The sequence below is a fragment of the Rhinoderma darwinii genome, chromosome 4, assembly GCF_050947455.1.
Source record: "Rhinoderma darwinii isolate aRhiDar2 chromosome 4, aRhiDar2.hap1, whole genome shotgun sequence".
Lineage (NCBI taxonomy): Eukaryota > Metazoa > Chordata > Amphibia > Anura > Rhinodermatidae > Rhinoderma > Rhinoderma darwinii.
The window spans coordinates 180,867,277-180,892,466 of record NC_134690.1 but is presented as its reverse complement, the minus strand read 5'-3'; the positions used below and the strand labels follow the sequence as shown (position 1 = coordinate 180,892,466).

The following is a 25,190-nucleotide window of genomic DNA, read 5'->3' as shown; positions in this document are numbered from 1 at the left end:
GCTGAGCTGTCCTCAAGTGAAAGCTGTGGATGTGAATGAACTCACCCTTCCCCTACTTATCTACAAATAACAGATCTGGAGCTGAGCTGTAAGAGGCAGGAGCTGCGGACTTTACTTCTTCGTAAGTGCTTTACTAGTTTACTTTTCTTAGATTTCCCATTGTAAACTAAGGGTATGTTCACGCGCTGAGCCAAAAACATCTGAAAATACGGAGCTGTTTTCAAGGGAAAACAGCACCTGATTTTCAGACGTTTTTTGAGCAACTCACGTTTTTTGCGCCGTTTTTTTTTGCCATTTTTGGAGCTGTTTTCAATAGAGTCTATGAGAAAACGGCTCCAAAAACGTCTCAAGAAGTGTCCTGCACTTCTTTTGACAAGGCTGTAATTTTACGTGTCGTCTTTTGACAGCAACGCGTAAAATGACAGGTCGTCGGCACAGTACATCGGCAAACCCATTGAAATGAATGGGCAGATGTTTGCCGACGTATTGGAGCCGTTTTTTCAGACGTAATTCGAGGCGTAAAACGCCTCCATTACGTCTGAAAATAGGTCGTGTGAACCCAGCCTAACTACCCCTAATCTAGGAGCTATTCACTACTGAGGTGCCTATCCAATTCCTTGGAATTGTTGGGCTGGGTTCCGACAGATTTGCTGAAGATTTTGCCAGCATTTTGTAAGCCAAAACCAGAATTGGATCCATGAGAGCAGACCTATAAGGCCTTCCTTATATTTCTTCTGTTTAAGGTTGTGTTCATGGTTTATGCTTAAAAAATCTGCACTGTTTCTAAAATAAAATGTAAGCTAATTTATGACATATGCATTTATGAAAGCATTGCTCCTAATCCCCCAAATAATTAGTCCTGGAGTTGTCCTCTTTTGTCAAGCTGTTAAATATTCTATTGTTCAGTTATATCTGTTACTCAGAAATCTTTTCAAAACAACAAATCTGCCCTGTTATGCAGCGATATAGGAAAGGGAGATGAATCAGGTGGTCTTAAAGGGGTTTCCCAACTTAGACATTCATGGCATATCAATAGTTTATGCCATAAAGGTCTGATAGATGCGGGTCCCAGCTCTGGGTCCCGCACCTATATCGAGAACGGGCATCCTGTGGAGAGAGGGTCGCGTGCGCGCGCGACTCTCACCATTCTGCTGAACGGGAGTTCCAAAAACAGACGAACAACGGCTGCTCGTCTGTTTCCGGATCTCCCATTGAACAGAATGGAGAGAGCATCGTATCCGCGCGACCCATATCTCCACTAGTCCCTGCCTGGATTCTGTGGGAAGCTGCCGCTGCACCGGGCGAAAAGGGGGTCAGGACGAACCCGTTCTCGATATAGGTGCGGGACCCATAGCTGGGACCCGCATCTGTCAGACATTTGTGGCATACCATATCTGTTTTTCAGCTGTATAATGTGAACATGATTTTTTCTACCACAATGTAACATCTCGTAGCTGCATTAAAAGGCGGTATGTGTGAAAAATTATTTTTATATGTCAGTGTACCAATGAGAAGTTCAAATTGCACTGCGTTGTTGGCTAATTTCTATGTTGATTCTTTTAACATCAAGGCCTTAACATTAAACCCTTACCGCCACAGCCACTTTTGGACCAAATGACAGAGCCTCATTTTTAAAATCGAACGTATATGTGGTAATAACTTCGGAATACTTTTACCCATCCAAGCAATTCTGAGATTGTTTTCTTGTGACATATTGTACTGTTTGTTAGTGAAAAAATTTGGTTGAAAAATGCAATATTTTTTTGTGAAAATTAGCATTTTTCTAAATTCAAATATATTTGCTTGTAAGACAGATGGTTATACCACACAAAATAGTTACTAGTTAACATTTCCCATATGTCTACTTTAGATTGGCATAGTTTTTTGAACATCCTTTTATTTTTCTAGGACGTTACAATCCTTAGAACTTTAGCAGCAATTTCTCACATTTTCAAGAAAATGTCAAAAGCCTATTTTTTTAGGGAACAGTTCAGATCTGAAGTGGCTTTGAGGGCCTTATATATTAGGAACCCCCACAAATCACCCCATTTAAAAAAAACTGCACCCCTCAAAGTATTCAAAACAGCATTTAGAAAGTTTCTTAACTCTTTATGCGTTTCACAGGAATTAAAGCAAAGTGTAAGGGAAATTTGCTAATTCAATTTTTTTTTGCAGAAATTCCATTTTAATCCATTTTTTCAGTAATACTGAAGGTTTTACCAGAGAAACACAACTGAATATTTATTGCCCTGATTCTGCAGTTTTTATAAATATCCCACATGTGGCCCTAGTGTGCTACGGGCCTGAAACAAAAGCCCCAGAAGCAAAGGAGCACCTAGTGAATTTTAGGGCCTTCCTTTTCTTAAATTATATATCAGGCACCATGTCAGGTTAGAAAAGGTCTTGTGGTGCGAAAACAAAGTAAACCCCACAAAAGTGACTCAATTTGGGAAACTACACCGCTTGAGGAATTCATCTAGGGGTGTAGTGAGCATTTTGACCACACAGGTATTTCATAGATTTCATTAGAATTGGGCAGTGAAAATGAAAAATTATATTATTTTATAATAAGATGTAGCTTTACCTCAGAATTTTTAATTTTTTCAACAAATAAATGAGGAAAAGCACCCCAACATTTGTAAAGCAACTTCTCTAGAGTACAAAAATACCCAACATGTGGTCATAAACTGCTGTTTGGGCAAGCGGCAGGACTCAGAAGGGAAGGCACGCCATTTAGCTTTTGGAGTACAGATTTTGCTGGATTCATTTCTCTGCACCATGTCGCGTTTGTAAAGCTCCTAAGGTACCAGTACAGTGGAAACATCCCAAAAGTGACTCCTTTTGGGAAACTACTCCCCTAGAATAAATTCATCTAGTGGTGTAGTGAGCATTTTGACCCCCCCCCCTCCCTCCCAGGTGTTTCATAGGTTTCATTAGAATTGGGCAGAGAAAATGAAAAATTAAATTTTTTTCCACTAAGACGTAGCTTTAGGTCAAAATGTTTCATTTTCTCATCAAATAAAGGAGAAAAAGGACCACAACATTTGTAAAGCAACTTCTCCAGAGTATGGAAATAACCCATATGTGGTCATAAACTGCTGTTTGGGCGCACATCAGGGCTCAGAAGGGAAGGCGCGCCATTTGGCTTTTGGAGAGCAGATTTTGCTGGATTGTTTTTTTCTGCACCATGTCGCTTTTGCAAAGCCCCTTAGGTAGCAGTACAGTGGAAACTACCCAAAAGTGACTGCATTTGGCAAACTACACCAATTGAGGAATTAATCTAGGGGTATAGTGAGCGTTTTGACTCCACAGGTGTCTCATAGATTTTATTAGAAATGGGCAGTGAAAATGAAAAATTACCTGTGGGGTCCATTAAATGATGATGTGGGGTATTTAGTGAAATTCTACTAGACCTAAAAAATTAGTCTGGGCCGTCCTTTATCATCATTTTGCATCATTGCGTTTTGATAGTCATAACGTGTTATTTTTCCATTGACGGAGCTGTGTGAGGACGCGTTTTTTGTGGAACGAGCTGTCATTTTTATTGGTTCCATTTTGGGGTACATGCGATTTTTTTTATCACTATTTATTCAACTTCTTTGGGAGATGAGGAAACCAAAAAACAGCAATGCTAGCACGGTTTTGTTTTTTTTCTTTTTTACAGTGTTCACCGTGCAGTATAAACAACATGTTAACTTTATTCTGCGGGGCGATACGATTACAGCGACACCAAATTTATATTGTTTTTTTATATCGTTTTAGTGTCGCCATTTTCTGACAGCCATAACTTTTTTATTTTTCAGTTAATATCGCTGCGGGAGGGCTCGTTTTATTCGTGACGAACTGTAGTTTCTATTGGTACCATTCTGCATTGCTTGCAACTTTTTGATCACTTATTACTTTTTTTTGAGACAAGATGCCCAAAAAATAAAATGCTGTCATAATTTTTTATAAGAAAAAATTGCGGTGTTCACCATGCGGTAAAAATAATGTGATATTTTTATAGATCAGGCCGTTCCAAACGCGGCAATACCTATTATGTATAGTTTTTTTTTCATGTTTTCTTTTTTTTTTCTAATTATAAAGGAGTTGATCAGGGAGACTTGAAGATCTGGTCTTCTGATCCCCGGTACAATACACTGTACTACTTAAGTAGTGCAGTGTATTGTAACTGTCATTCTTCATCTGACAGTTAGCCTATTAGGTCCTGCCTCGGGCAGGACCTAATAGGCTTCCGTACTTGGGCAACCAGGAAGCATAGCAATGGCTTCCTGGTTGCCATAGCAACCACCGCCATCACTCGCGAGGGGAGCCGGGGTGTACAGAGGGAGCCCCCTTCCTCTGTCAACCACTTCAAAGCGGCAGACGCCATTGATAGCCGCATTGAAGGGGTTAAACGGCGGCGCTCGGCGGTAACTGCCATCGCCGCCATTGCAGTGGGATGTCAGCTGTGTATTACAGCTGACAGCCGCTGAAGATGAAGCGTGCACAGCTCCTGTGCCCGCTTCATCTACAGGGCGTGACTGTACGCCCTATTATGGGAATGCACTTTGAATCAGGACGTACAGTCACGCCCAATAGCGGGAAGGGGTTAATTGCCATGCCTTCATGTGAAGCTGCAAGTTCAGTGCTTAGTGGTCATTTACTGTTTGGCTGTGTTCACATATTATGGTTAATTTGCTGCCCTGCCTCGATTTTCCAAAAATTGCGGCAAGAAAACGCAAGTTATCTGTGACGTATGAGCGCAGCCTAAAGCATGCTTTCTATCTCCTCAGCCCTTCTCTCAATGATCTACCGTGTGACTGGGTCAGCACTCTCCTGCCTCTGTCACTGTAAGGCTGGATTCACACGAGCACATTAACGTCCGTAATGGACGGACGTATTTTGGCCGGAAGTCCCGGACCGAACACACTGCAGGGAGCCGGGCTCCTAGCATCATAGTTATGTACGATGCTAGGAGTCCCTGCCTCGCTGCAGGACAACTGTCCCGTACGCTTGGTCGGGGCTTCTATTGCATGAATTACTGCATCAATGCGGCGTGGCATGGAGGCGATCAGCCTGTGGCACTGCTGAGGTGTTATGGAAGCCCAGGTTGCTTTGATAGCGGCCTTCAGCTCGCCTGCATTGTTGGGTCTGGTGTCTCATCTTCCTCTTGACAATACACCATAGATTGCTGTGGGGTTTAGGTCAGGCGAGTTTGCTGGCCAATCAAGCACAGTGATACTGTGGTTATTAAACCAGGTATTGGTAGTTTTGGCAGTGTGGGCAGGTGCCAAGTCCTGCTGGAAAATGAAATCAGCATCTCCATAAAGCTTGTCAGCAGAAGGAAGCATGAAGTGCTCGAAAATTTCCTGCTAGACGGCTGCGCTGACTCTGGACTTGATATAACCCAGTGGACCAACACCAGCAGATGACATGGCTCCCCAAACCATCACTGACTGTGGAAACTTCACACTGGACCGCAAGCAACTTGGATTGACCCCTCTCCACTCTTCCTCCAGACTCTGGGACCTTGATTTCCAAATGAAATGCAAACATTTACTTTCATCTGAAAACAGGGCTTTGGATCATTGAGCAGTCCTTTTAAAGGCTTAGGAAACCTTTGCAGGTGTTTTGTGTTGCTTAGCTGATTAGAGTGCGACACCATGAGACTACAATCTACAACTTTTACCCAATATTCTAATTTTCTGAGAGACAAAATTTTGGGTTTTCATTAACTGTTAGCCATAATCATCAACATTAAAAGAAAAAAATGCTGGAAATAGATCACTCTGTGTAATGAATCTTTATAATATATGAGTTTCACTTATTTAATTAAATTACTGAAATAAATGATTTTTTAAAAATATTCTAATGCATTAAGAAGGACTAGTGTGTATATATATATATATATATATATATATATATATATATATATATATACACTACCGTTCAAAAGTTTGGGGTCACCCAGACAATTTTGTGTTTTCCATGAAAACTCACACTTATATTTATCAAATGAGTTGCAAAATGACTAGAAAATATAGTCAAGCCATTGACAAGGTTAGAAATAATGATTTTTATTTGAAATAATACTTTTCTCCTTCAAACTTTGCTTTCGTCAAAGAATGCTCCATTTGCAGCAATTAAAGCATTGCAGACCTTTGGCATTCTAGCTGTTAATTTGCTGAGGTAATCGGGAGAAATTTCACCCCATGCTTCCAGAAGCCCCTCACACAAGTTGGATTGGCTTGATGGGCACTTCTTGCGTACCATACGTTCAAGCTGCTCCCACAATAGCTCTATGGGGTTGAGATCTGGTGACTGTGCTGGCCACTCCATTACAGATAGAATACCAGCTGCCTGCTTCTTCCCTAAATAGTTCTTGCATAATTTGGAGGTGTGCTTTGGGTCATTGTCCTGTTGTAGGATGAAATTGGCTCCAATCAAGTGCTGTCCACAGGGTATGGCATGGCGTTGCAAAATGGAGTGATAGCCTTCCTTATTCAAAATCCCTTTTACCTTGTACAAATCTCCCACTTTACCAGCACCAAAGCAACCCCAGACCATCACATTACCTCCACCATGCTTGACAGATGGCATCAGGCACTCTTCCAGCATCTTTTCAGTTGTTCTGCGTCTCACAAATGTTCTTCTGTGTGATCCAAACACATCAAACTTCGATTCGTCTGTCCATAACACTTTTTTCCAATCTTCCTCTGTCCAATGTCTGTGTGCTTTTGCCCATATTAATCTTTTCCTTTTATTAGCCAGTCTCAGATATGGCTTTTTCTTTGCCACTCTGCCCTGAAGGCCAGCATCCCGGAGTCGCCTCTTCACTGTAGACGTTGACACTGGAGTTTTGCGGGTACTATTTAATGAAGCTGCCAGTTGAGGACCTGTGAGGCGTCTATTTCTCAAACTAGAGACTCTAATGTACTTGTCTTGTTGCTCAGTTGTGCAGCGGGGCCTCCAACTTCTCTTTCTACTCTGGTTAGAGCCTGTTGGTGCTGTCCTCTGAAGGGAGTAGTACACACCTTTGTAGGAAATCTTCAGTTTCTTGGCAATTTCTCGCATGGAATAGCCTTCATTTCTAAGAACAAGAATAGACTGTCGAGTTTAATCGAACCCACAAATGTAATGCTCCAGATTCTCAACTAGCTCAAAGGAAGGTCAGTTTTATAGCTCCTCTAAACAGCAAAACTGTTTACAGCGGTGCTAACATAATTGCACAATGGTTTTCAAGTGTTTTCTAATCATCCATTAGCCTTCTAACACAGTTAGCAGACACAATGTACCATTAGAACACTGGAGTGATGGTTGCTGGAAATGGGCCTCTATACACCTATGTAGATATTGCATTAAAAATCAGACGTTTGCAGCTAGAATTGTCATTTAGCACATTAACAATGTATAGAGTGTATTTCTGATTAATTTAATGTTATCTTCATTGAAAAAAACTGTGCTTTTCTTTCAAAAATAAGGAAATTTCTAAGTGACCCTAAACTTTTGAACGGTAGTGTATGTATGTATATATATATATATATATATATATATATATATATATATATATATATATAATCCAAAAATCAGGCAGCACTCCAAGGTATAAGCAAGGTAGAAAAAGGTGCTTTATTGGTCCATATACACACGACGTTTCAGCTCAACACAGGAGCCTTTCTCCTGTGTTGAGCTGAAACGTCGTGTGTATATGGACCAATAAAGCACCTTTTTCTACCTTGCTTATACCTTGGAGTGCTGCCTAATTTTTGGATTCTACTACAGCAGGTCCGTTAGCCCTGGGCAGGTCGGCACCCACCTACGATTTACAAGGCTGTACGGCTGACATTGTATTTGGACTTTATATATATATATATATATATATATATACATATATATATATACATATTGTATTAACTAACTTGTATAAAAAATAATTTGGGAATTAGTTGAAAAAACAAATGCTATTCCTACTTGTTTTTCGCATTTCAAACTGACGCCATTGACTATGCGATACCAAATATGTTAAAGGGAATGTATCGCAAATTAAACCTTTTTTTTTAAGTGTCGTTACTTATTTCTATTATATTTTTTAAGTTTTTTGCTGTATTTTTTTTTCCGTATGGTGGAAAGTATTAACTCCTTCCCGCTCCTTGACGTACTATTACGTCATGGCAGCTGTATCGTTCGCGCTCCATGCCGTAATAGTACGTCACGGGAGTAACGGCCGTTTCGGCCGTCCTCCCGACACATACAGGAGCTGTGACGCTGCTGTCTTGTACAGCAGCTGTCACAGCTCCTACAGCGGGGACCGATCGCTATGTCCCCGCTGATTAACCCCTTAAAAGCCGCGTTCTATAGAGATTGCGGCTTTTTAGGGGTTAAGCTGCCATCGCCGGCCTGCTACGCGATAGCGGCCGGCGATGGTGACTATGGCAACCGGACACCAAACAATGGCGTCCGGCTATGCCATAGACGGAAGCCTAGTGGGTCCTGACAACGTCAGGACCCACTATGCTTGCTGTCAGTGAGTAGCTGACAGTTCTAATACACTGCACTACGCATGTAGTGCAGTGTATTAGAATAGCGATCAGGGCCTCCTGCCCTCAAGTCCCCTAGTGGGACAAAGTAATAAAGTTAAAAAAAAGTTAAAAAAAGATGTGTAAAAATAAGAAAATAAAAGATTTAAAAGTAATAAAAGTAAAAATCCCCCTTTTTCCCTTATCAGTCCTTTATTATTAATAAAAATATATAAACAAACAAATAAACTATACATAATTGGTATCGCCGCGTCCGTAACGGCCTGAACTACAAAATTATTTCATTATTTATCCCGCACGATGAACGCCGTAAAATAAAATAATAATAAACCGTACCACAATCACAATTCTTTGGTCACTTCACCTCCCAAAAAATGGAATAAAAAGAGATCAAAAAGTCGCATGTACCTAAAAATGGTACTGATAGAAACTACAGTTCGTTACGCAAAAAATAAGTCCTCGCACGGCTTTATTGATTGAAAAATAAAAACGTTCTGGCTCTTAGAATAAGGCAACACAAAAAGTGAATGATTGTTTACAAAACGTATTTTATTGTGCAAACGCCATAAGACATAAAAAAAAACTATAAACATCTGGTATCGCCGTAATCGTATCGCCCCGCAGAATAAAGTGAATATTTTATTTATAGCGCACGGTGAACGCTGTAGAAAAAAAAGAATAAAAAAACAATAGTAGAATTGCTGTTTTTTAGTCACCACGCCACTTAAAAATAGAATAAAAACTGATCAAAAAGCCGCATGCACCCCAAGAAAACTACAATGGATTCCTCAAGGGGTCTAGTTTCCAAATTGGGGTCACTTTTGGGGGGTTCCCAATGTTTTGGCACCACAAGACCTCTTCAAACCGGACATGGTGCCTAATAAAAAAGAGGCCTCAAAATCCACTAGGTGCTCCTTTGCTTCGGAGGCCGGTGCTTCAGTCCATTACCGCACTAGGGCCACATGTGGGATATTTCTAAAAACTGCAGAATCTGGGCAATACGTATTAATTTGCGTTTCACTGATAAATCCTTTTGTGTTATAAAAAAAATGGTATCAAGAGGATTTTCTGACAAAAAAAAATATTTAAATTTCACCTCTACTTTGCTCTAAATTTTTGTGAAACTCCTAAAGGGTTCATAAACTTTCTAAATGCTGTTGTGAATACTTTGAGGGGTCTAGTTTCTAAAATTGGGTATTTCATAGGGGTTTCTAATATATGGGCCCCTCAAAGCAACTTCAGAACTGTACTGGAACCTAAAAAAATAAATAAATGAGGCAATACTTCATTTCTTACATTATACTGATAATGAGTCGTGCCCACCCCGAGATGACCCCAGTTTTGACCGTTTATATAAATGGAGACCCCTATTAGACCGTTTCAGTTCCCGGTTTTCCCAAGCATACACCCCGAGAAGTGTATTTCTATTGATGAGTCCCTGGTACATTTTAAAGGGAGGGTTCAATTCCGCGAGTACCTGCCGGGTAAGAGGGCAAGGTATGGCGTGAAGATGTATAAGCTGCGAGAGTGCATCAGGGTATACCTACAGGTTTAGGATATATGAAGGAAAGGCCACCCCCAAACCAGACTGCATCCTGGACTACAATAGGTACATGGGAGGGATGGACTTGTCAGATCAAATCCTGAAGCCCTACAGCGCCATGCGGTGTGGTATAAGAAGCTGGCCGGGCACATCATACAGATGGCTTTGTACAATGCGTACGTGCTACGTCGATGTGCAGGCCAGACGGGAACTTTCCTGGAATTTCAAGAGGTGATTATCAAGAACCTAATCTTTAGGGACCAAGAAGGGGGGGCACCCAGTACTTCTGGAAGCGGGGCCACACGCATCGTACCAAGGCGGCAACACTTTCCAAGAGAAGTTCCCCAAACTGGCAAGAAGGGAAAAAGTCAAAAGAGGTGCAAAGTCTGCTATAAGAGGGCGATAAGGGATGACACAATATATCAATGTGACACGTGTCCCGAATAACCAGAGCTCTGTATGAAAGAGTGTTTTAAAATTTATCATACATCCCTTGGTTTATAATTTTACTTACCCTGATGCCCTCCGCACAGCTTATCCCCCCTCGTCTTTCCCCTCTGAGCTCTGCTGTGTGCCCAGGCAGCTGATAACAGCCACATGCAGGGTATTGCCATACCCGGGAGAACCCACATTACAGTTTATGGGGTGTAGGTCTCCGGTCAAAATGCTCACTACACCTCTAGATGAATGCCTTAAAGGTGTAGTTTTTAAAACGGGGTCACTTCTTGCGGGTTTCAACTGTACTCGTACCTCAGGTGCTTCTGCATACATGACTTCGCACTAGAAAATCCCTAGAAGGCCAAATGGTGGTCCTTTCCTTCTGAGCCCTCCCATGGGCCCAAACGGCAGCTTATCACAACAAATGGGGTATTGCGGCCCTCAGAACAAATTGCGCAACAGAATAGGGTATTTTGTTTCTTGTGAAAATAAGAATTTTTGAGCTAAAATGACATATTATTGGAAAAAATATATATTTATTTAATTCCCAGCCCAATTCAAATAAGTTCTGTGAAGAAACTATGGGGTCTAAATGGTCACATTACCCATAAATGAATTCCTTGAGGGGTGTAGTTTCCAAAATGGGGTCATTTGTGATTGGTTTCTATTGCTTTGATAGCTCTGGGGCTCTGCTAATGCGACATGGCACCCGAAAACCAATCCAGCAAAATCTGGACTCCAAAGAACACCCAGCGCTCCTTTCCTTCTGAGCCCTCCCATGGGCCCAAACGGCAGTTTATCACCACAAATGGGGTATTGCCGCACTCAGGACAAATTGGGCAACAAAATGGAGTATTTTATTTCTTGTGAAAATAAGAATTTTTGAGCTAAAATGACATATTATTGGAAAAAATATATATTTATTTAATTCCCAGCCCAATTCAAATAAGTTCTGTGAAGAAACTATGGGGTCTAAATGGTCACATTACCCATAAATGAATTCCTTGAGGGGTGTAGTTTCCAAAATGGGGTCACTTCCCTGTAGGGAATGCCATACAGCCCCCACCCCTGTAGGGAACGCCATACAGCCCCCCCCCCAGTAGGGAACGCCATACAGCATCCCCAAACTCCCAAAAAATGCAACCTACAGTGTGTCCTACAAAAGACATGTATCCCCTATCCACAGGATAGGGGATACATGTGTGATCGCTGGCAGCGATAGGGAGAACGGGGGACTGAAAATCCCCCGAAGTTCTCCATGACTAACCTCTGACTTCCGGCGTCTGCGAGGCTCAATAAAAAATGAAAGGTGCTTTGGTCACGCATGCGCACAAGCGCGACCGGCGCTCCATTCATTTCTACGGAGCTGCCGACACAGACCCTGGAAGTCCGAGGTTTGTGATGGAGAACTTCAGGGGACTTTCGGTCCTCCGTTCTCCCTATCAATGCCAGCGATCACACATGTATCCCCTATCCTGTGGATAGGGGATACATGTCTTTTGTTTAAAGGCAGAGCGGGGAGATACCTCCCTGCTTTGCCGTAGTGTTCAATGGCGTCGCGCTGTAGCAGCCATAGCGACTGCTAGCAGAGCCTCCGGCCAAGGTGGGTGCCCGTGCCGGCGGGCGACACGGGCCCCCTCATGCCGCGGGCCCCGTAGCAGCCGCTACGGCTGCTAGAGCGGTAGTTACGCCACTGCTGCTACCCCATACGCCTGCACAGGCACTGCTTGGCCGCCTACGAACTCCAGTGCTACCCACTGGGAATACTGCTAAGCCAAGGCTGTGGGCATGCCGCTGCCCCCTAGCCTGTAATTAACCTTCCTGTGTCTGGCTGGAAACTAAGGAGGTAATTATCATTACACCCCCAGCTGACACCAGCATTATTTCAAGGGATGTATAGGCCACCAATTGCAGTGGGGAGGCACAAAGAACTGGATGGTTGTCTGCAATTTGCAATAACTATACACATCAGAACTGTTAAGGTATCTATCCCTCAGTGCCCCAAAGCCTTCTTCTCAGTGGCCACTCCAGTGCCTAAGCCATCTTTCAGAGGCGCCAAATCTATCACACAGCACGCGCCACTGTGATCAATTTGGTGCATCTTCTGTCTGTCTGGTCTAGATTTATTCTGTCTTAATTTAAGACAGTAATAATAAATCTGCCCCAGTATATATTTGCCTTATTAGGGTGTGTTTATATCAGTGATTCCCAACACAGCATTACCATGGGAGAACCCCTTAAAACTGTTTCTACTTGCAGTGAATCCCTACGTCAATGAAGTTTGGTGTAGGGGCATGTAAAGCATCCTATAATTCTTGTCTAGCACTATATTTGCACTGGGATTTGTTGACTACTTTGCCAAGCATCTTTGAACAGGCTGGTGTCAGTGTTCCGTCCCTAATGTAAAAGTGACAGGTCTTGTCGCTGCTATGTTCTGGGGAATGCCTAAACAGGTTCCAAGGAGTCTCAGGATTCCAGGCAATGCTGGTTCTAAGACAATGGCTTACATGGTCATATTTAAAGAGGCTCTATCACCCGTTTATAACTGCTCTATATCCTACCTATTCTAGAAGGTGCTTTAATGTAGATAACAACAGTTTTGTTTTTTTGGGGGGGTTTTTAAAACGTTTATTGTTGACCAATTTATGATCATTTTTAGTTTTATGCTAATTTGTCCTTAATGCCCAACTGGGTGTTTTTTTTACTTTTTACTAAGTGGGCGTTGTAAAGAAAAGTGTATGAGGCTGACCTCCAGCCGCTGAAGATTCGGATAAACGTCCTAGCACGGCTGGAGGCGATGTCTGTTGACTCTTCCGTCGCTCCGGTGAAGGACCTGTGGGAGGAAGTCCTGTCACTGTGTGATCACGCTGTGCTGTGAAACAAGCTGGGCATGAATGAAGAGAAGTGTATGATGCTGATTGGTCAGCGTCATACACTTTTCTTTACAATGCCCACTTGGTTAAAAGTAAAAAAAACACCCAGTTGGGCATTAAGGACAAATGATCATAACGATAATAGTTTCTGCATTTAAAACGATACACTAAGTGTTTGCTCGTTCATTGGCTAATCGTTGCCTTGTTTACACAGGGCAATTATCAGGAAGGAGCGCTCACATGCCCGACATTTGGTCAATGTAAAAGGGCCTTAATTCTTTATATGTATAAATGTATGAGGACGAGCGGTCGGAGTAACTAGCTCTCGTCCATATATTAGCTCCTTGTGAAAGAAGCAAACCAGCGCCGAGCAAAGAGCTGTCTCATTGATCGGCGCTCGTTGTAGTGGCCAAGATAGGCCGAATAAAGGACGTGGATGTGTTGGCTCAGCAGACCGTATCACTCATGATAGGCTTAGATACAGGGCCCCAGCAGTTAGTATCAATATACTTATCCTCCTTGCTCCTGACTCGGCTTTGGCGACATTAATGGATCCTGACGTCTTTAAAGGTCACAATGTAAGGCTGAACCTCTGACCGTAGAGGACCTGACTCCGGAGCGAGAAGGGTAAATATATGGAGATATTACTGCAGTAACTGGGGCCTAACTGTGGACAGACATGGTGCAGTGGGGCATGTATTCAGGGTCTGGTCATAGCTACACAACTAATTGGGGCTAACAACTAAAGGTGGAAAGACACATCAAAAGTAATTTCTCCCATTTTAGACAGTATTCTAGTGTCTCCCCAATATCTGCAAGTGACTTTTGATTCTTATTTAGACTGACAGATAAAACGTTGGAAGATGTCTGGAAAACCCAAGCTATACTACTTCTATGGCAGAGGTAGCATGGAGTCCATACGCTGGCTGCTGGCCGCAGCTGGTGTTGAGGTTTGTGTATTCTCTTTTGTACTATATTAGTATTAATATTTAGAACTATGGTATTCAGAAACTTAACAATCAACTAAAGCAACTGTTTGAAATTACTATTCTCCAAAATGTGTTTTCTTCTCCAGTTTGAAGAAGAGATTTTGGAAACAAGGGAACAATATGAAGAATTACTTCGAGGTATCCTTTTTTGACAATGTTTTAACAATTACTTGGCATCTGATTGTAGTAGTTTGCCATAGTTTGTATTTGTACTAGTTTTATACATGACCAAAGAGGAGACAGTAAAAGACTTCACAGTGAGCACAAATATTTCTGGTAACAAACATCCCAATTAGCAACGCCGGGTTTAAAGTAGTGTTAGGCACCAAAACTTTTCATGAAACTATAACAAGAAAGGATTAAAGACCCTGGATCTGTCAATAATTGGGGGATCTATTGACATTTATCTAAGCTATATGTCCAGCTTTAGACTCTGTTCACATTAGTGCCATTGCTTCTATTCTTATATGACATTACTTCTATTCTACAAATTCATGCCAGGTATGATGGTCCAATCCTATTGACATATAATGGTGTCTGCCAAATAGTAAAGTAGCAGACTATGCTATTATTATCGATGAAAATACCAGATATTACAGTATGCGCACTGTCGCTCCATTCACTGTCTATGGGACTGCTGGAGATAGCCGATACAGCGCTTGGCTATCTCCGGCAGTGCCAGGGAGAATGGAGCAGCAGGGCCCATGCGTGATTGCCGCTCCATTCATTCAATGGAACGGGTCACCCAGTCCCATCGGTCAGACCCCCACCGATCAGAATGTTATCACCTATCCTGTAGTTAGGGGATAACATTTAATCTTGGGACAACTCCTTTAAAGGAACAGTGTCATCACAAATTTTTTTTTAATATGTTAAAGATGTTAGTGCTTTATTAAAAACGTTTATATTTATTTGTGTGTTTGTGTTTTACTTTTTCTTATTTTTACACTTTTTCTTCCCTATGGGGGCTGACATTTTTTTTTCCATTTCTGTATGTGTCGATTAACGACACATACAGACACGGAATAAAGCAGCTATAGTCCCATAGGGACTGCGAACGGGTCCCGTCCCGTCCACTTCTGTGTACGCCGTCTGTGTGGGAACTGCGCATGCGCCGCTCCCACACAGTCCAATTTGAAATGCGCGCCGTCCGGCGCCATTTTCCTGTGGACCGGAAGTCGCGGCCGGACAGTAAGATTACTACTTCCGGTCGCGGCTTCCGGACTTGTGCACTTGGACCAGCGGCAGCAGACGGAGCGGACGGGCCGGAGGGAGCCGCGGCGGCAGGAGCAGGTAAGAGATTTCTATGTATGTTCGTGTTTGTGTACGTTTACTACTGTATGTAAACCTACTACACTGTGTGTTAGCTCAAAAAATGGCGACACACAGTGTAGGAGGTTAGACCGTTCAAACCCCTCGTTTATCCCGGCACTAGCCAGGATAAAGGAGGGGGGGGGATGCTGAGAGCTCACTAGAGCGAGGGCTTTTTACCCAATTTTGCAATGCTGCAATTTTGGGAATAGCTCCATCTAGTGACCAGCAATGGGAAATATTATAAATTAGAATTAATTTATAATATTTCCTGACTCGTGAAAAAAATAAAAAAAATTTGAACAATGTTTAATCACCTACACACTAAATGTTTAATTAAAAAAAAACAAACATGTTTTTCTGGCAACACATTCCCTTTAAGCATAAATTTGAATACAATCTTGGCTATGACAGATACTGTAACTCATGATAAGTATAGCCAGGTTGTTACAAAGTTACTTAACTTTTTAAGTAGACTATATTAATGTATAAACTGGAAATTTATGTTTAAAAGTAAATATATTCGTTAAGAACATGAATTTAACAAAGATTTTGGAAACTTGTATATAATAGTTTACATTTTTTTCTCTGTTATCCTGTGATTTAGATTTGATGTTTATGGTCTATTCAACATTTTATCTTTACTTTTATATTTTCAGATGGAGCTTTAATGTTTCAACAAGTACCAATGGTGGAAATTGATGGAATGAAACTTAGCCAGACTAAAGCTATTCTCCAATACATTGCTGCAAAGTATAACCTTTATGGAAAGGACCTGAAGGAGAGAGCTCTGTACGACTTAAACATTAAAAACTTTTTCTATTTAAACTTTTTGCCCAGTGGGCCCCACTACACGTGTTGTCCTTAGAAAAAAGTCAAAGTTCAGCCATGAAATATTAACTCTGATTTAGGCCTCATGTACACGGCACGGAGGCTGTAGAGCAGTTCATGGAGTCCCGTACGGTGCCAAACTACAACAATATACGGGACTCTGTATGCCACTGTACAATGCACTGTAGGATGTAATATGTACAGAGTTCTTCTTCTAGGGGAGAATTCCTCCGTACATACAGCATGAATTGGATTAAAATAGGATCCAACAGAAAAAAAATCTCTGTATATTTCTGTACGAAATCGGAAGGATACAGAGGCCTCATACACTGGAATGGAAGCCCTATTACAGCTCCATATAAAACAGAGCCATAAAACAGAGCCATAATACAGCCACATGTTCTTTGAGAAGGCTTTGATACACGAAGCCCATTCAAGGCTCTGCTATTGCCCCTTACATTATTTGGTTTTAGAAGAAAAAAAAAAGTCAAGATATGCCATATGTACTTGACTAGTAGGGGCATAAAAGAGTCATGTTTGAGTAACCTCTGAGAAGAGTCACAGTCTACTATATACATTGTCCAGATGGTATATTTAGAATAAGTTGCTACCTACTAAACTGTGTGATTGAAACTACGTGTTCAACTATGTTTTCTTTTCATGTTTTTAGAATTGATATGTATGTGGGTGGTACCACCGATCTTATGGAGATCATCATGTCTTACCCATTCATTCAACCAGAGCAAAAAGAGGGACACCTCAATACCATTCTGCTCAAGGCAAAAAATAGATACTTTCCAGTTTATGAAAAGGTAAAGCTTTTGTCACCACTTTTTTTAATTTCCAGAAATATTTTACCAATACAACCGAAAAAAGTCAAACATATCCAATGCAGTGTATGTGTAGCGCTGCATTTGTGAATAATAAAGGGTTAACCTTTTTAAAATAAGGAGTCCTCTGATGTGTGACACCAATAGCAATATAATATTGCTATACTATATTATCATGTAATTCAATTGTCCAGACATTAGGATGTACACGTATGCCCTGGCTAGTAAAGTAGGTTGTCATGTGTAGCCAAACTTCCCGTTCAATTAACCGCTTATCTCCGATATCTTTTCTTTAGAAATAAGTCTAGGCTAGACAAAGTGTTCATCAAAGAGAGACTCCCGCATTGATATCCAAGAAGAATCCCCAATTACATAGTCAAACGGTTTTCTTCATGATCAAATCAGAAAATTACAATAATGAAAACCATAGATATCCGTAAATGCAAAGCCAGAAAGACATTTATTGTGTACGTGTATAAAGTGTAATGCCAATGATTTTTGGTCATCATTTCTTCGAACGTCACCAACTTGTTCAGCTATGCGTATGTGTAACTCCCTTTTTTTTCCCCCACATAATATTTTATTTCACAGGCATCTAATAATGTACACTACCATTATAGATCTACAAGTTCTCACATTAAATATTTTCAGAGGATTTGAGTCAGTAAATGTATCATTCTTCATCAGGTTCTTACACATCGAACAGCTACCAAACTTGAACATACATTCTGGGTGATTGTTCAGCCATATCATTTTACCAGGATATCACTCGGTGCCCTTCCGGCAATTAGGGCCGTTTTCCGACAAAGTGTGGACCTGGGCAAAGTTAAAAGTGGGGCCCCCAAATGCTGAATTAGGGCCTGTTCACATCTGCATCAGGGTTCTGGTGATGGCTTCTGTCAGACCTTTCCATCAGGGGAACCCTTGAACGGAAACCAAACGGAAACCATAGCTTTTTGTTTGCATTACCATTGACTTCAATGATAATGCTTTAATTGTAAATGGTTTCCGTTTGTCTCCGTTCCATAAGATTTCAGTTTTTTTCGGAAACAATAACGCAGTTGACTACACTATTGATTACGCCCAAAAAACCTTATGTAACGGAGACAAATGAAAACCATTTGTAACTGAAGCATTACCATTTAAATCAATGGTAATGCAAATAGAAGCTATGGTTTCTCCAACGGAAAGGTCTGACAGAACCCATCAACGCAAACCATACGCAGATGTGAACACACCCTTAGGGCATGGCCAGATGTGGCGTATTTATGTAGACACTGGCCGCATCAGTGCCGCACATAATCTGCGTTGCAGATTCCGTTGCGACTTTGCCTAAAATATGCAGTAATTTGCTGCGGATTAGACGTTGCGTATTCAGGTGAAGAGTTCATCCTGCTCTCTTTTAAAACATTTCATCTCAGTCTGGCTATAGACCTCGAAACACATAGGTCCAGCCAGAATGAAGAAATATCCTGTTCGTAAAACCAATCCGCAACGCAACACACATAACATCTGCGGATTTCATCGCAGAATTTTGAATCTCCATTGAAGACAATGGAGAAATTCCGCAACAAGTCCGCAACAGCAAGTGTATGCTGCGGACACCAAATTCCGCACAGCAAGCCTATGGTCCGCAGCAGAGTTTTCCGCCACGTCAGCACGAACCTAACTAGAAAGGTGTGTAAACCAATAGAGAAACTGTCCGCTGCAGAGTTTCTTAGCGGACTGTCCGCAGCGGAATTCCAGAGCAATTCCGCCACGTCTGGCCGTGCCCTTACTGTATCAATAATGCAGTCAATTCAGAAAGCGGTGTGCAGAGAACTGCATCGCTGATTTCTAGCGCATACAGGAGTTGCAAGCCCCAATGCATATGTCCCCCCTCTCACGCAAAAAAATTATCTATATACATATACAGTTATTAAATCATACCACTATACCAGATTAAATATTACCTGCATACTGTTACTCAACTCGACTCACTATTATAAGACCAATATTACCAATAATAACACAATATAAGGCCCAAATAATATCACCACATAGTAATTGAATAATACCCCCGTACTGTTACTGAATAATACCTCCACCCCATAACCACATTGTGGCTGAATAATACCCCCATACTGTAACTGAATAATACCTTCACACCATAACCACATAGTGATGGAATAATACCTTCATACTGTTACTGAATAATACCACCACACCATAACCACATGGTGACTGAATAATGCCCCCATACTGTTACTGAATAATACCTTCACATCATAACCACATAGTGACGGAATAATACCCCATACTGTTACTGAATAATACCTCCACACCATAACCACATAGTGATTGAATAATACCCCCATACGGTTAACGAATAATACCTCCACACCATAACCACATAGTGACTGAATAATACCCCATACGGTTAACGAATAATACCGCCACACCATAACCACATAGTGACTGAATAATACCCCTGTACTGTTACTGAATAATACTGCCACACCATAACCACATAGTAACTGGAAAATACCCCCGTACTGTTACTGAATAATACCGCCACACCATATCCACATCGTGGCTGAATAATGCCTCCATACTGTTACTGAATAATACCACCACACCATAACCACATAGTAGCTGAATAATACCCCCATACAGTTACTGAATAATACCGCCACACCATAACCACCTAGTGACTGAATAATGCCCCCATACTGTTACTGTATAATACCCCCACACCATAACCACATCGTGGCTGAATAATTCCCCCATACTGTAACTGAATAATACCTCCACACCATAACCACATAGTGACTGAGTAATACAACCATACTGTTACTGAATAATACCACCACACCATAACCACATAGTGACTGAATAATACCGCCATACTGTTACTGAATAACACCACCTTACCACATAGTGACTGAATAATACCCCCACACTGTTACTAAATAATACCACCATACCATAACCACATAGTGACTGAACAATATCCCCATACTGTAACTGAATAATACCACCACACCATAAACACATAGTGACTGAATAATACCCCCATACTGTTACTGAATAAAAACCACTATACAAAGACCAATATTACCACCATGTAGTGACCATATAGTGGAAGATTCCAGTTATACATAGGTGCTCTGCAGACGATATAAGTGATTACAGCACATTTATAACCAGTGACTCACAGGTGATGTTTTCTCTTATTAGCGTAGTTCACTTTCCCCTTTTTTCTCCATCCGGCCCAGACCACTGTGATGACTTATTCCAGCCACGACTCGTCTCTGCAGAATTTGACAGACAGACAGACATGTTGGTTTCTCGCCTTTCCAGCACCCAGCACACCTATACCCCATCCTCTAAACAAACTCGTAATCTACAGGGCCCCAGATGGTAATAATGATCCCTCAGTGCTCGACACAATAAAAGTGCCCCATCAGTAACCGTGCCCCTTTGTGTTTCCACAGTAATAATCCCACTTTGTGCCCCCTGTAGATCGTGCCACATACAGCCCCCCTGTAGATAGTGACAGTCCCTCCCCTTGTGTATAGTGCCACACAGCCCCCTAGTAGATAGTGCCACACAGCCCCGCTTAGTAAATAATGAAACACAGTACCCCTCTTCTATATAGTGCCACACAGTCCCCCTTTAGTGTAGTATCACACAGCCCCCCTTGTGTATAGTGTCAAACAGCCCCCCCTTGTGTATAGTGCCAAGTAGCCCCCTTGTGTGTAATGCCACAACCCCCCTTTTGTGTAATGCCACATAGCCCTCCCCTTGTATAGAGTGCCACATAGCCATCCCCTTGTACAGAGTGCCACAGAGCCCTCCTCTTGTATAAAGTGCCACACAGTCCCCTCTCCCTTGTATATTGTGCCAAACAGCCCCGCTTGTATATAGTGCCACACAGTCCCCCCTTGTTTATAGTGCTACATAGCCATCCCCCCTTGTATATTGCCACACAGCCCCCCTAAAAAATAAATATGGTACTTACCTTGTCCCGTTCCCGCAATGGACGGAGTGCAGCACAGCCTCTGGACGGGACGCTTGCGCAGTAGTAACATCATCACGCCGGCCTGCGCAGGGAGTCTTCCCAGCGTCTTATAGGCTGCAGGCCTAACGTGGCCTGCAGCCGATAGTATTCATTTGTAACTGCGTCCTGAGGACGCATAAACAAGTGAACGTGGCTGTCGCTAGTATCGGGGCCCACATTTTTTTTACAGTTTTTGCAAACCGAATAATAAACAGGAAATAAAATATTCATTTGGAAGTTAAATCAGTCTTTTTATATTGCAGATCCTAAGAGACCATGGTGAGAAGTACCTAGTTGGAAATCGGTTTACCTGGGCTGATGTGCAGCTGCTGGAGGCCATCCTAATGGTGGAAGAAAAGTGTGCTGACATACTAACTAATTTCCCTCTCCTTAAGGCAAGTTTATCTGTGATGTCCTTGCCTATGATCATTAAATAGGTTTTTGTTTCTGCTCACATGCTAACCTGTCATCATGTCAGAGTTCATATTTATATATAAAAGTTTGATCAACTTTGCAAATATTTTATCTATAGGCTTATGCCCCAGTCACAAGCTGCATTCAGAATGCTAATTGCTTTTGGAAACAAACTATGGTTTATCTACATGTCAGTAGTGACCTAACAGCTCAGCCCTAAGGCCCTGTTCACACAGCCTGTATATGACGAGTTTTATAAAACGCGTAAAAAAAACCACATGATTTAAGCTTCCCTTTGTCATCAAGTACGTGCCCAAAAAATGTGCCAAAACCGCGTTTTTGACGCGTTTACATGGCGGTTTTTTTGAGCGCCGTGTGAACAAGGCCTAAGGCCCCATGCACACGACAGCAAAAAACCTCCGTTTTTGCGGACCGCAATTGCGGTCCGCAAAAACGGAGCCATTCACTTTCATTGAACGCTGACACCTTTCCGTAGCACTACGGAAGGGTGTCAGTGCCGTGGAAATGTTCCGGAAATTATGGAACATGTCCGTTCTTTCGCATTTTGCGGGCCGTGCTCCCATACTTTGTATGGGAGCACGGCCCGAAAATGCGGCTGTCAGTCAGCTGCCGGCCGTGCCCGCAATCGCGGGACGTGATTGCGGGCACGGTCGTGTGCATGGGGCCTTACTGTGTAACATTTCCTAGGCTGTATTCAGATTAGAGTAAAAACACATCAGTGATTCTTCAAGGAAAAACTGAAATATTTACATCAGAGTTGAATCAGGATTGTGTCTGAGTTCGTTCAGTGTGTCAGTTTTTAACATCCATGTAGCATCAGTGATCATAATTTTTTGACGAAGAAAAAACTGACTTCTTGTTTTTTTTTTTTTTTTGAATCTCCTAGCAATCCATCAGTGAAAGACAGACTGCACTCTGATAGCGTCAGTGTGTGGTCCAAGTTTTTTCACTAACCCATGACTTGAATAAGCAAGTATAATGTGAGAACTAGGCCAAACTTGAGCATGCTGCAATTTTCTCTGCATGGTCCGTGCAAAAAGTCGGACATGTGATTGAGTTTACTTACAGAGGCTGAGAACATGTACAGACCTAATACTTCTCAGTGCTGAGACTTTGTTACAATCTATGCAGTCCAGGCAATCCTGTGAGCTTAACACATCAGCAGCGCACGTCTCTCCTGTCCGGTTTTCTACAAAGTATCAGGGTTTACTGAATGTATTAAAAAGTTACAGAACATTCCACTATACAGTGATGGCGCTATATTTAGATACACCTTTATATTTTACATTAAAAGTCTTAATGTAATGTATCTGATTTTTAATATAAAGTAATAGCCTTGTATGAGATGATCCTGAGAGAGATGAGAGATTTTGCTCATTTATATCTTATGACTATTTATTAAATATTGTATTTATGCCAATTCTATTTAAATTATGTAGGTTTTTCAAACAAGAATAAGTGATATTCCTCGGATCAAGGCCTTCCTGCAGCCTGGGAGTCAGCGGAAACCAGTACCTGATGAGAAATACGTGCAGACAGTGAGGACAGTCCTGCAGATGTATTAAACAGTGTCACCGAACTAACATGGACTTAGTACTGAAATGTTCACAATAAACACATTGTACGCTACAGCCCTGAATAGAGATATCAAGTAATAATATGTTTAATCAGTGAATGGCAGCAAATCTGGTCTGGGAGGACCGTACATGTAGAAACAACTATAAAAAAGTAATAATATAAAGAAACTTGTTGCAGTTATTTTCCATACCAGAGAGATTGATATGATTATAAGGCAGGATTCACACGAGGTCATTACGTCCGTAATGGACGGAACGTATTTCGGCCGCAAGTCCCGGACCGAACACACTGCAGGGAGCCGGGCTCCTAGCATCATAGTTATGTACGATGCTAGGAGTCCCTGCCTCACTGCAGGACAACTGTCCCGTACTGTAATCATGTTTTCAGTACGGGACTAGTTCCATGGAGAGGCAGGGACTCCTAGCGTCGTACATAACTATGATGCTAGGAGCCTGGCTCCCTGCACTGTGTTCGGTCCGGGATTAGCGGCCGAAATACGTTCCGTCCATTACGGACCCAACATGCTCGTGTGAATCCAGCCTAAGTTATAATGTAACAAAGATCAATATTGGTGGGTGATGGTGTGTATATATATGGCTACAAGTCACAATATTTGACTTTATAGTCCAAATATACTGTCTAACAATAAGTATATGTATGAATGTGATTGGTAATCTCAGAGGCAATTCTTACTATAAAAAAGATATACATTAGTGGTAATGAATGAAATAACAAGAAGTTAATTTATAGTTATGAATTACAGTGCAGCTAGGCCTAGGTTATGACGTGTTACAGCTGTAACTGTGGTTGTTGTAGTTATGTGATTATAAATAAAGCTGTGACCATTTAACACCAAATTATAATGTGTTGTGTATTTATTTAGCATTCTTTGGTTTGATTCTTTTCGCTTGGGGGTCAGAATCCACCAGAGATCACAAGTCATGAGGGAAGACATCCGCCTACCACACCCTGGCTACTTTTTGCCCCAGAGATGAGATGAGAGATGAAAATTCTACAGCAAATCCGACCGCAGAAGAAATCTCAACATTTGATATTTGTTACTGAATTTTGCTTTCCCATTGAACTAAAGTCTGCCACAAATATGCAACTGTCACACAGCAGACATTGACATGCTGCGGATTAAGAAGTCAGCACCGCAGGTCAATTTCTGCATAGAAATTTTCTGCATTATGTGGATGAGACTTTAAGGCTGGGTTCACACGACCTATTTTTAGGCGTAAACGGGGCGTATTATGCCTCGATTTACGCCTGAAAATACGGCTACAATACGTCGGCAAACATCTGCCCATTCATTTGAATGGGTCTGCCGACATACTGTGCCAACGACCTGTAATTTACGCGTCGTTGTTTGACAGCTGTCAAACGACGACGCGTAAAATGACTGCCTCGTCAAAGAAGTGCAGGACACTTCTTTGGACGTAATTTGAGCCGTTTTTCATTGAATTCAATGAAGAACAGCTCAAGATTTACGAGCGTCAAAGACGCCTCGCATAATACAAGGAGGAGCTTTTACGTCTGAAACGAAGGAGCTGTTTTCTCCTGAAAACAGTCTGTAATTTCAGACGTAAAAGGCAGCTATCATGTGCACATACCCTGACAATCGCATTCACTTTGCTGCTACTGCAATACGCTGCGCATTTCAGGCCAGAATATCCGTAGCAATTTGGCTACATGTGAACATAGATGACATTGGAGCTGACCGTGTTCAGCCACTTCTACACAGATATGAACTGGTTATACCGTTTGATCGGCTTCCATGAAATGGGGGCCTCATGAGCTA

At 41.8% G+C, this 25,190-nt stretch overlaps 1 protein-coding gene across 1 annotated transcript; it reads left to right on the top strand.

Moving 5' to 3' along the window:
• Positions 1 to 23,689, top strand: LOC142759606 (glutathione S-transferase 3-like). The gene is made up of 7 exons (XM_075861952.1): positions 1 to 121; positions 14,214 to 14,323; positions 14,449 to 14,500; positions 16,333 to 16,465; positions 17,175 to 17,316; positions 21,640 to 21,771; positions 23,251 to 23,689. Exons 2-7 carry the CDS (start codon positions 14,237 to 14,239, stop codon positions 23,374 to 23,376), a joined length of 672 nt encoding a protein of 223 aa, XP_075718067.1. The 5' UTR covers positions 1 to 121; positions 14,214 to 14,236; the 3' UTR covers positions 23,377 to 23,689.
• Positions 23,690 to 25,190: the final 1,501 nt, after the last annotated feature.

Bases quoted from the DNA above. Each gene is read 5' to 3' on its own strand.
- LOC142759606 (XM_075861952.1), top strand. From the start codon at position 14,237: ATGTCTGGAAAACCCAAGCTATACTACTTCTATGGCAGAGGTAGCATG. The intron at 14,501-16,332 runs GTATCCTTTTTT...TTATATTTTCAG, and splicing joins ATATGAAGAATTACTTCGAG to ATGGAGCTTTAATGTTTCAA. The intron at 21,772-23,250 runs GCAAGTTTATCT...TAAATTATGTAG, and splicing joins CTAATTTCCCTCTCCTTAAG to GTTTTTCAAACAAGAATAAG.